General features: G+C 33.8%; 1 protein-coding gene across 4 annotated transcripts in view; it reads right to left on the bottom strand.

Annotated features, from left to right (window-relative positions):
- The window catches only part of LOC118265921 (diuretic hormone receptor), a 213,585-nt gene that overhangs the window by 5,937 nt on the left and 195,512 nt on the right, over positions 1 to 12,136 (bottom strand). For all 4 annotated transcript variants that reach the window (XR_007705396.1, XM_050694637.1, XM_050694635.1 and 1 more), the window contains 6 exons: positions 7,827 to 7,929; positions 6,669 to 6,749; positions 5,360 to 5,439; positions 4,072 to 4,197; positions 2,765 to 2,953; positions 1,095 to 1,261 (listed from right to left, as the gene is read on the bottom strand). Coding sequence is in view for 3 of the 4 variants with exons in the window: in XM_050694637.1 (XP_050550594.1) it covers positions 1,095 to 1,261; positions 2,765 to 2,953; positions 4,072 to 4,197; positions 5,360 to 5,439; positions 6,669 to 6,749; positions 7,827 to 7,929 (746 nt within the window). In the remaining variant the exon portion in view is untranslated. The remainder of the gene's footprint in view (positions 1 to 1,094; positions 1,262 to 2,764; positions 2,954 to 4,071; positions 4,198 to 5,359; positions 5,440 to 6,668; positions 6,750 to 7,826; positions 7,930 to 12,136) is intronic.

The raw sequence follows: 12,136 nt of genomic DNA on the forward strand, positions 1-12,136 counted from the left end.
ATTATTTTTAAAGTCGGTATAAAATACATTTTGCGTCCTTTTTTACGCAACCAGGTAACATGACTGTAGCAGATAAAAAACCTTTTCCCTCAATGGAAACTTCTTAAACGACTACCGTAAACATTTCAACTTTAATAGTACCTAATTTGTCTATCAAAAGGCTATTACAACAAAATAGATACTAAATTGTTTTCACTGCATTCAAAGATTTTATATTCTATTCCAATGTTACTTCGAGTGAAGTTCCTTGGCAAATTTTATTCGTACATAAATTCTTTAAATTGGTACTTGTGTTGTATTGAATCGTGACTTTTGTTCGCTTTGGAAACGAAACCTCGTATTCTGCAAGTCAGTGCTTTATTATCAGATGTCAATGACACTACATATTCTTGCAAGGGTACGGTAACAACCCACTTCGATTTTCTTTGTATTTGACTTTGTAAGTATCGGAAAAACGTGGACAGTATCGTTATTCAACCATTTTTATGTAAAAAATGAACATCATAAAAGGCAGGTTTACTGAATCAATCTTTTCTTTGATTTAAGTTCTTAATAATTGCTTTAAAATATTGATTCATTTATTGATCAGACAGTCTGTTACTTCTAATATTTATTTTAATTAAATTTAAAATAATCGGAATAATATGTTGTGTTTACTTTGAATTCTAAAAACTACAACAATAGTCCATACCTACAAAAAGTCGTATAAAAAGGCATATTTAATTTTCGTATACATATATAATATTGTATGTACGGAACCTCTGTGGTGAGTCCTCACTTCCAAGGTTCCAATTACCTTATATCGTATCTCGCTTCACCTGCTTATTAATCGATCCAAGAATCAAGGGTCGTTTTGGAATATTTACCCTAATTTGATACAAAACTCAGTGCCCATGAAGTTTCGTGGTCCAATTAATGAAATGTTGGCCAATAAAACCCTTTGTATCTGATTTGATGGAAGTTTAATTATCCCATACTGATTTAGAATTAGTATTATTATTTGTGGCCAGAGTTATTGCGTGCAAGAGACCTCACTGTGTTCATTATTTTCCACATGCAGAGATAATGGTTTTGGCGTTGATGGATCTCCTTACCGTATGCTTTCTGTTCGGGATCGAGGAGACCAGTCCTTGGAGTAGGAAGCTCCTCTCCTCCTTCCTCCCCCGATGGTCCTCCCAGTCTTCCACCTTTCCACGTGGTATCTGATCGCGTGCCGTACTTCTGTGTTCATGAAGCAGTAGAACAAAGCCACCAAGAATCCCTGAAAGAGGAACATTTTACATTCAAATATCACGAAGCACATTATTGAATTTACTTTAATCATTGTTAAAGATAATTTTAAATGGAGGTCGATTTGCAAATATTACGTTTTTTATTGAAAATAAATTAACAATTACAATCGTAATTGAAATACTTTGAAGTCGGAATCGAATCGTTTTCATTAATGTTTCTGCGCTGTCGAGAATGTTATTATATTTGTTTTCGTACGTCAATCGGTTTTTATTTGTTCGCATAATTTGTTTATTGGATGAACACGATTAATCAAAACGTTGTATGTAAATAACATGATGGAATGTCGATTTTATCGAAAAAAGATGAAATTGTGTAGACGGGGTAATTTATCTTTATTTGTAAAAGGTCAAACCTATGTAAGGTATTAAGTTAAAGTAAGTATAGAATATCACCCCTTTTTACTCGTTTTATGTCACTTTTTGTAGTTTTATAGTAAAACGAAACGAGTTTTACATATTTCTAAATTAGAACACTTTACGCCTTAGCCATTAAGCAAAATCTCTATAAACTTAATTAATATTATAAATCGATCAGCAGTACTTCAATTAAACTTTGCCTATATCTCGGCAAGAACTTAAGAACTACGCAGTAAAAACTTAATAAAACGCCAATATGGCGGTATACGCCGCTACACATCAAGCTATACAAACCAGTATAAACTGACCTTCGAATGTGCGGAAAGTTCATACAAAGCGAGACCACGATAAACTGGATTGTATGGCTTGTTTAGTTATGTGTAGTATAATCCATCGCAGTTTGAAAAGCGAGCGTGACTGAGCGGGAAACATGCAGGCGTAAAGTTGGAAACTTCATTACGGGCCTGTTCTTGACACAACTTCAGACCAACGTCTGATTGTTTAGAAGAGGCTTCGCGTTTCGAAGTCAAAGGGAAACAGTTGCCGAAGAAACAGTAACATGGAACTTAAGCAGCCTCAAGTGATCTTGCGGTTTCTGAAGACGATTTACAACGGGTTTGTGGGAGCTGAGACGTGTTACACGCTGCTAGCTGTGTTACACACTGCCATTGATTATTTGATTGATTACACACTGATTGCAAGATGTAGAATTTGTGGATAAAATACTTAGAGGATACACATACTTAGGACACGGCTTAACTTGGAATAAAACAACTTATTTTTTGTTTTTCACTGCAGAATAAAGACATAATTATGTACAAACTTAAAATCATGTCTGATGGTTAGTTACAGTACAAACAAACAAAGTCATGTCTGATAGTTTGTTAAACTTGATTGCAAACAAACATGAAGTACACACTAGATTTTTATAAACAAAAGACACAGAATATCTATAATGACGTTAGTGTTAAGGTTCTTTTTTACTTGCGCTTAGAAAAATAGTTTCGTTAAATCGGTCACACGATTTATTAAATAAAAACCAACAATCCAACCACAACACCTATCAATCAAAACACACTTATAAATACATTAGTATTAAGGTTCATTTTCATTACCTGTGTTGAAAGCATGAGTGCTCGCGTGTAGTCGAAAGCGTGTGCGAACCAGGAGTCGTCGTTGGGCCCACACAACACCAACAGGTTGGTGATGCCCAGGAGTGGGATCAGGACTAGAAGTGCCTTCGTTGCTTTCCGATACTGCTCCGTCTCCAACGTGTTTGCTGACCGCAGTTTTGTGATTAATACCTATGGAGAATAAAATCAAATCTATACTAATATTATAAAGCTGAAGAGTTTGTTTGTTTGTTCGTTTGAACGCGCTAATCTCCGGAACTACTGGTCCGATTTGAATAATTCTTTTTGTGTTGAATAGTGCATTTATCGAGGAAGGCTATAGGTTATAAAACATCACGCTATGACCAATAGGAGCTAAGCAGAGCGGGTGAAACCGCGCGGAAGTAGCTAGTTTTAGATATAAGGAAACTACAATAGTCGCATGACTTTTATTAGATTTAGATTTCAGCCATGATCGTCCCACTGCAATGCAAAGGCCTCCCTACCTTCCTTCCACTCCTCTCTGTTTAAAGCTTTTTGCGATGACCTTTATGACTTTTATTGCTTAGATAAAACTATGTTTTCATCCCAAGGGGACCATTCACGCTTTAAATATATTCTAATACGTTGTAGGAGAAGTTACGCAGCCTAACTCGTTTCTTAAACAAAAGAAACTTCCACAATGCATTATTATCTTTTGGAAAACAAAAAGAAAATATTTTCCTTTATTTTTTCCAAAATATCATGAAATCTGAGGGGGACACGGGAAGGAAATTGATATTGTCAATTAATTTGGATTACGTTTCGCTATTCTAATTTCCCAAGAGAGGTTTAACTTGTGCCGGGTCATTCTACAAATTAATTTAACCCGTAACCGATCTACTGGAATAAATCTTATGGATTTTTAAAACGAACAAAATTGATTCCGGTCTTGATTTGTAGGAAAATTTAGCTACGGATTAGGTTCGAAAAAGTCCAAATCCAATCAGCCTTATTATCCAACTTATATAATAAAGCTGAGGACGTTTTGTTTAGTTGAGCGCACTAAGCTCTGAACCTACCAGCTCCATTGAAAAAATGATTTTATCTGAAAATCTCAATCTTAAAGGTCGATTAGATACGACATTTGTAAATTAGGCACGAGAAATTAAACGTATAAATAACTGAAAAGATTTTAGACTTCATATTTAATCTACATAGGTACAATCCACATGTCTTATGTAGGTACTAATTTTCATCACTGTTACTGTCGAATACATAGATTTCTTTTCATAACATTGTAGAATACTTGGTGGTGAATAGCTACTCACCCACATAATCCTAATGAGGAAGAAGAGGTTGAGGGCGAGTCCAGCGAGTGCTGGCGCTTTGTGGATCCAGTCCACCTGGTGCTCTGACATCCAAATACACATCTTGGCCTCTCCTGCGAGGGCAAGCTGCAAGCAAAAATAAATCATATACCTTATACTGAAGACATATTTTTAACGATGCATTTTTCGTTAATAATTTCCTTTTACACATTAACTGTATAATGTATTGGCTTAAGCTGTAAAATTATGCATGTTTTTCTAAATAAATAAATAATGAAGGTTGAATATAGATAATATATTATCGTTAAAAACTCATAATATCATCGTCATGTGGCAATAAGATCTAAAACTATTCTCAATAATAGAAATATTAAAAATCTGCACACTATCAAGTTTTAAAGTCTTTCAGTCAAATTCGGTAGTAAAAAGTACATAAAATGATAGTAAGCACATTATGCTAATGTGCAACTTTACTGCCGTGCGGAGATTCTTAAATATGCAAGACGCTATAACGACCTTTATTGCGCTGGAAATAGAGTTGGTTTAGCTATAAAACGAAATTGGCTGCCCTTTTCAAATTTCTCGCGGCCATGATGGGGTAATTGACCTTGGATTCGCGTCAGATTGGAAGCTTTGCAATATCTGTCGATGGTATCGTTATACCGAACAAATTGAGATTATCTTGTCTTAATAATACTGTTAAAGGGAAATTTTGCTGCAGTAAATAATAAAATAAACAGACAGTGAACAAGACTTATAAACAGACTCTAGATATTTTTGAATCTTCACATACGCACCTACTTTTCGAATTGGTACAGATTGCTGTTATTTCTAATGTAAAGTAAAATACAAACTAAGAATTCCCATGTTGAAGATGCTGAGAAAAACTCAACAATTAAACGCGTTTAATTTCTTACTGCCACACTCAGAGACATTTAATGATTACTTAAACTATTCCTTAGTAACGATTTCGTTCCGAAATCAATTGCTAAATACCGGGTTTAACAACTATTAACCCGCCATTGGTGACGTGTATTTGTCTTACTGAGATAAAATGGCATAGAAAGGACATAAAAATAAAACGCTCGCATTGCTGTTGCGGGGTGGACTAATGGTAGAGGGCGTGTAGTAAGGCAGCTACTCGAAATCGCAACCTAATTCGATAAACAGTTTAAAAAATATTATTAGTTTTTAAATTACCGGGTCTTATATAGGTCACCAATGGCGGGTTAAATGACTCTGAGTATGGTAGTTAGTAAATAGGTAGTAGTTGAAGTTTGCTGCTCACCCCATCTGCAGGGTTGGAAGGCACGATGTTGACGAAGCACCTGCATATCACCCATATTGTCAGGAACACCGCCGGCGCACCTGCGGACAACAACAAATGTTACAATTCATATTCTTTCATCTTTCTTTACACGCGACTATTTTCCTTATCGCGTACATATTTGAGTTGTATTTCGTTACAAAACATAACGTGACACCTTTTAATCATATAAATATAATAAAATGTAACATATAAATATAATGTAACATCTATTAGTTATTTCGTAAGACTCTGAATACCTAGTCACACACAATCCAAACATCTTATTACAGAGAAATGAGCAGCTATACTTTTACGATTGTGTCTAATTATCTATATAATTTTTACTCCCATGCATATGCCACATTGGATGCAATATATTTTTTTTCTATATGACTAAAATAACTGTACAAGACTAATAAAAAACATCCAATTGTTTCTAACGAGTTTTAGTAAAGTACGCTCAATACTTAGAAATTAATATCAAAGGAATCGATTGCTAGTATTTCTGAAGAACTTGCAGTTAAGTTTTAACAAGCGAAACGAAAAGCAATTACGTCGAGCTTGTAATTTAGTTCAATCATTGAAGTGTGTGGTAATAAACTAACTTCCATTGCAGTTGCGAAGTGAATCGGGTTGCAAAGGGTTTAACGAAGTGGAGTATTACACAAAATGGATTGTTTGATAAAGAAGCAATCGTAATAGTCTTGAAATAGAGCTCAAATTCGATTAGCTGTTTAGTTAATGTTAACTATGGTCATTTACTAAGATTCTGGTACTTAAGTACAAATGGCGCGTTTTATTTGTTTCTACATATGTGTGTGTCACTAGGTCGGTAGGTAGGTAGGTAGGTATAGAGGCACCTTAAACATAATTTACTTTGTCTTACTAACATAACATCATTACTAAATAGGCAGATATTAACACTAATTTCTCTTATATTTCACTTTTAGTGGGAAGAGCCCTGCTTCGGTACGAATGGGCTGGATCAACCGGAGTGATACCACGGCCTTACAGAAAACCGACGTAAGGTTACCAGAGGTCGAATTACCTTTCTTCTCAGTCTTCTTAAGTTCTTAACTCCCAAAAGACCGGCAACGGACTTGTAACACCTCTGGTGTGTCGGGTGTCCATGTCAATTGCTTACCATCAGGTGATCCGTCTGCTCGTTGAGCGGCTTATACTGTAACTTCTCTTATATGCACTTCGAATTATTTTGTAGTGGCCAGCATCAGAAGTTTCTTCTTCTTTAGGAAAAAAAGTAAAGAAATAAAAAGGTAAACAAACTTACCCCATCCTATAGTAGTGTACACCTTCAGTTTAATATTCTCAGCAGTGAATGTTTCCACCACGAGCATGTACAGGTACAAGCCTGAAATGATTCAGTAATGATAAACAAAGTTAGGTACATACGAGTCTGATAACAAACCTATTTATAAATCCTCTTACATAATGTAATTATGTATATGCCATATGTATAGTTATAGCTCGATTTTGAATCTTAGTTTCGTGATTATAAAGGTCGGTTTTGATAATTGGTATGTCCAAATTTATGTAGTACATTTGGGACTTATTTATCATTGATAATTTATAATAGTAAAACCGTTTTCATTACTTTATTCATTGGTAAATATTGTATGGAAATCCGTTCAGTATTATTCCAATATTTCACATTTAGACAGACATTAAACATCAAACGCCATGTCAGCATTTAACATAAAAGTAATAAAATAGAAACCTATGATAACTATCAACCTTCAAATTATCAAGAAAGGACACTTGTATTCGAATAGAAGTTAGTATTCGATACTGATTGAACTTTGCGTCTAACTTTACCGATCAAATCCGACCAAGATATGTATATTCCCCACAGACTGAGTTGTGAATTTAGATCCGGAGATTGCTCGTCGCCAAGTGCCTAGGGAACAAAGCGACAGGAAGACGTCTATAAGATTTATGCGTCTATTTATATTTCATAGCAGTCTCATAAATATGTAAAACTTTGTACGTGCAGAATAGTCTGCAGAATTAACAGTTCGATTTTATAAATCTTTCAATATTAGAAGCTTTATAGCTGACTAGCCATCAGGCCACTACAGATGGGGCCCAGTAGGGCTGATGCTGACCTGGAGCTGCGGACTGCCTAGCGGGTTACCGAGGCTCCGGCTCGAAAAGCAGACTCCTGCTTTTTGGTATTTAGTCAATACGAGTCTGACACTCCGTCTCGCCTAGCCCAAGGTGTGACAAGTCCTAGGATGATTTACCTTCCTCAAAAAAACGTAGTTTATATAATACTATTAGAATTTATTTATAACATTAGAAGCTGAGCATTAATAAGGCATATTTTTAAAATTAATCAGATACACTACCTGCCATCTCAATATTCATACAAAGAGAACAATACAAAATCTAAAACTAGTGAAGCTGTTTTCTTTATAAAATGGCTTACCTTCTACAAGCATCCAGAAGAAATTAGTGAGGTAAAAGTAGTGCATACATATGACCAGAATCGTACACGAGGTTTGATCTTGTTGGGCCTCATCGGACCAATTCTGCGAATAAAATAAATATGATTAGGGTTTTAATCATCAAACGAAGTTAATTAGAATATTAGTACGTATTTAAATTACTATTCTTGGCTATACATCCTATATTAAATAAATAAAAAAAAAAACGGTTTAGTCACGTAAACATATTGAGAAAAGCTCTACTAGTTTCGAGTCACAGATGGACTCTTCCTCATGAGCAGACGCGATGCCGTCGCACAGCCTATTGCTACGCGCAACCGTTACTTTTAGATAATTTAGGATGTCTCACAATAGTTATTACACTTTATATGACTAAAATACGTTTTCCAATTCATTCATGTTGTCATAAATCACATTATCGATAAGGATTTTAATAAAAAACTGTATTTATGTAAACACTCTTTCTTTTTTGACTCGTAAAATGTCTATACATGAAAAATATTAGATGAGGTACGTTTTACGACCTATGAGACGACAGACTGGACATTTCTGTTCAAAGAGGGTTGTAGACTATTTAGATTGAATATTATATTAGTGTACATTATGCGAAATATATTGTGAACATACAGAATAGCCACGCCGACATAGTGTTATAAAAACCTTTATTTACATTGTACATTTTGACTGTAAGACAAACTACTAGTTATATTTTCTAAGTAAAATTAAAATAGGAGTATTTTATACATACAGCCTGTATTTTTTAACACATTACTTACTTTTTTGAGAGTTAGGTATCGTTCAAACATTCCATTTCTGAAATCATTATACAAAAAATACTGACTGTACTGATACTGAAGAAAACCGGTTAAAAAATCTTTTTTTATTTGAAAATGGAATGTTTGAATGATAGAAAAAGGTGATTAAAAACCGGTATACGTATATTTTATAATATTTTATTATGTATATTATCGTATATTAAAGTTCTCTTTGACATCTATACTAATATTATAAAGCTGAAGAGTTTGTTTGTTTGATTGTTTGTTTGAACGCGCTAATCTCAGGAACTACTGGTCCGATTTGAATAATTCTTTTTGTGTTGGATAGCGCCTTTACCGAGGAAGGTTATAGGCTATAAATCATCACGCTATGATCAATAGGAACGAGCAGAGCTGAAACCGCGCGGAAGTAGCTAGTAATATTATATTAAGCTGATCCTTAATTTTCATTCAAAATAATTGGATATGTTGAGAGTTTATTCAAACAAACCAACATTCAGAAACACAGACAATAAGCAGATTAAAACGTGAACTTTATAGACGTAATCTGGATGTGTTCAAGCACATTTATGTGATATTTAAACTGGCCATTAATCGCTTTAAGTGTCCTATTAATTACTCGTAGTTAACCGTAGCTTCACTTTTACAAAAAGTAGTGGGCAATTTCCTACGAGCGGCTCGATTTACTGAGATAAAAACCGTAACTCGTATTACTAAGGTACAAATACGAATGTAGGTTTTAAAAATGTGAAACGTGACTAATGTCATGTTGGAACGGCAATTTTAGGTCTCATATTTAGTTATAAGTAGATTCTCATATTTGAATTTGCGTCTTTTTTCTGCCTTTCCATAATTTATGAAAATGTTCCATTGATAACGTAAACAAATATACTTATTATGTACGTGCGCACATTTACATAGAGCTTAAATTGTTTGCTGTTAGATTGCGGTGATTGACATTAGATACATCTTTTTATATGAATGAAAAAATTAAAATGCACTGCGTACAATGCAATTACGGTAATAGTGTTGAAGTGAAATATAAAATCTTTTGCAACTTAATACTTATTGCTAACCATATATATAAGTACAGCACGTAGCAGGCAATTTCCTTCAAACATTACTCACGGGACGAATTTCCTACACGTAATATCTAGCAGACAAAACCTCGTAGGAAACGAGCAATGACACATTTTTTCAATACCGACTCGGCTGTTACGGATTCAATTACGTTGTGAAGGATGAAAAGCCAGTTGTCATGATGAAGGGTGCTCAAGATTAATTAATGGCATTGCGACCCTTGTCCACGCATGATTCCTTATTAAATGAGCTGTTTTTGTGTCTGAAGTCTTACGCATTTTTTGCTTTCTTGTTGAATTAGACATAATTTGGTTAGTTAATTGTTTCTCGTCGGGTAGTGGTTTTATTTAGGTGATTATTTGGGTTCTAAATGGGAAGTACTATATTAGAAGCCGTATATTCATTGTTCGACTTGATCGATTGATTGTTTTGTATTCAAATATATAGGTAGATACTCTTGTACTAATGTTTCGAGTTTTCTATTTTATTTTTTACTACTTCTTTCAAGAGCTATCTACTTATGGCATGACGTCAAACATAAGAAGTTTTCTCAAAGCTTCTACTCGGAATATGATTCCTGGATCATAAAGTTGTCCATAAAATGATTTGTGAGATTGAAAGTTTAGAAAATACATTTACCACATAACCTTGCGAATGTTCCTCTGAATATATTCATGTTTTGATACAAACATTACTTTATGTTTATGTCTGCGCATATCAATGTACCTAGGTAGTCATATAATATATTGTTTGTTTAAACTGAACAAAATATTATGACACGTTTGTTTACAAAACAAACAAAAATGCACTATTTTAATACAACTTCAACTCGAGAGAGTTTAAGTCTAAAGATTTGAGCTGATATTATTTATCACTAATAAAATATCTAGCGTGATTGCTTCGTTATTTCATGAAATATTTCCAACGAATATTTTCCTTTCAACAACGTTTTTAGATCTAGATTTAAGATAAAGTCAACGAAATAACCGGCGTGCATTTCCAAGATGGCGATTGAAGCACAGATAATAAAAGTAAGTTCAAAGACTTTGAGACGTGAATGAAATCCTTCGCAGCAGTAAATTTTAAATTAACGACGGTTAAATTTGTAACTCCATAATCAAAGTTCTGAGTTTTGATTCTCTTTTATCTGCAGCACGTATTTTTATTCATGACTGGTTCATTAGCCGCCAAAGGGATAGCAATTCATTTTGTAATACTTCCTTCGTGTACCTACTAGAATATTCTACACGGTGTAAGCCATGTTGGTTACCAACTTTCCTGTTTAAGCCAACTTTTGTGTATAGTTCTTTTGCATTGTTTATGTATACAAACTACCTATGCCAAGCCGTGCCAAGAAGAACGTTTTATCACTATTCACAAATGAGTGAATTTGCATATTTAAGCAGTTGGTGGTAGAATAATTAAGTTTGTATTGCGAAACTTCTGAAGTAGAGTATACGAAATAATATTTGTTTCGACAATGTGTTGGAGGTTTATTCTTGGAGTAATGTTTGTGTTTGGATGCAAACTTGGAACGAGATGAAATGCGAGGAAATAATAAGCAATACCCAATAAGAGTTTCTTTGACCTTTCTATCGAAGTGAATAAACTCATACACTTCGTTCAGTCTGCTTGATGTTGGACGATTTATTCATTTTATAACATCAAAATAAGACGTAGAAATAGAGTGCATTACATATTGAAATGCAAGTAATAAATGTTTTAAAATATGACATGAAACTAAAGGTTTCAAGAACTCTTTTGGGAACAAGATATTACTATGTAACATTATTCTCAAAAGTGATTTACTTATGTACAAAATAGACATTACAATTACGTAAACTAAAGCGTTATTTATACTTTATTTTATTTTTTATTATTTATACAATACATGTATTTCGACGAAAGAACAACGAGAAAAATAAGTTATGGAGGTTAGTACGTTGACATTTTAGAGCTCAACATTCATTTCAACCCTAAAATAATCCCGTCTATATTTAGAATACTCGAGATTGAATTAAAATATCAAAATATCATAGCAAAATGAAACAATAACAACATAAACAGTGAGAACAAACAGCTCACGGGGGAGTGTAAATAATTCTAGTTGGAAAGTTGACTTAATATCAAACATTCATTCAAAATTAATTTTAGTTTGTGCATGAAACTCTGAGTGAAATAGAGAATTATATTAGTAAAGTATTCAGTGTTTGTTTCACAAGTATTTTTAATCGCCTTTTTTGAAGTTGTTATGTTTGTGCTCGATTTTCTTGAACTGATTTTGTTGCGAATTCAGTATTTTTTTCAGACTTAAGAGAAGGATTTCCCTAAATCATTTTTTTTAAGTCAGGCAATATCCCTATATCAGTAGAGTCACCTGACTTCAAAATGGTATATATGAATTTGGTGTTTTTTGAGCAGTAGATATAATCTAC

This window comes from Spodoptera frugiperda, chromosome 7 (assembly GCF_023101765.2).
Source record: "Spodoptera frugiperda isolate SF20-4 chromosome 7, AGI-APGP_CSIRO_Sfru_2.0, whole genome shotgun sequence".
Lineage (NCBI taxonomy): Eukaryota > Metazoa > Arthropoda > Insecta > Lepidoptera > Noctuidae > Spodoptera > Spodoptera frugiperda.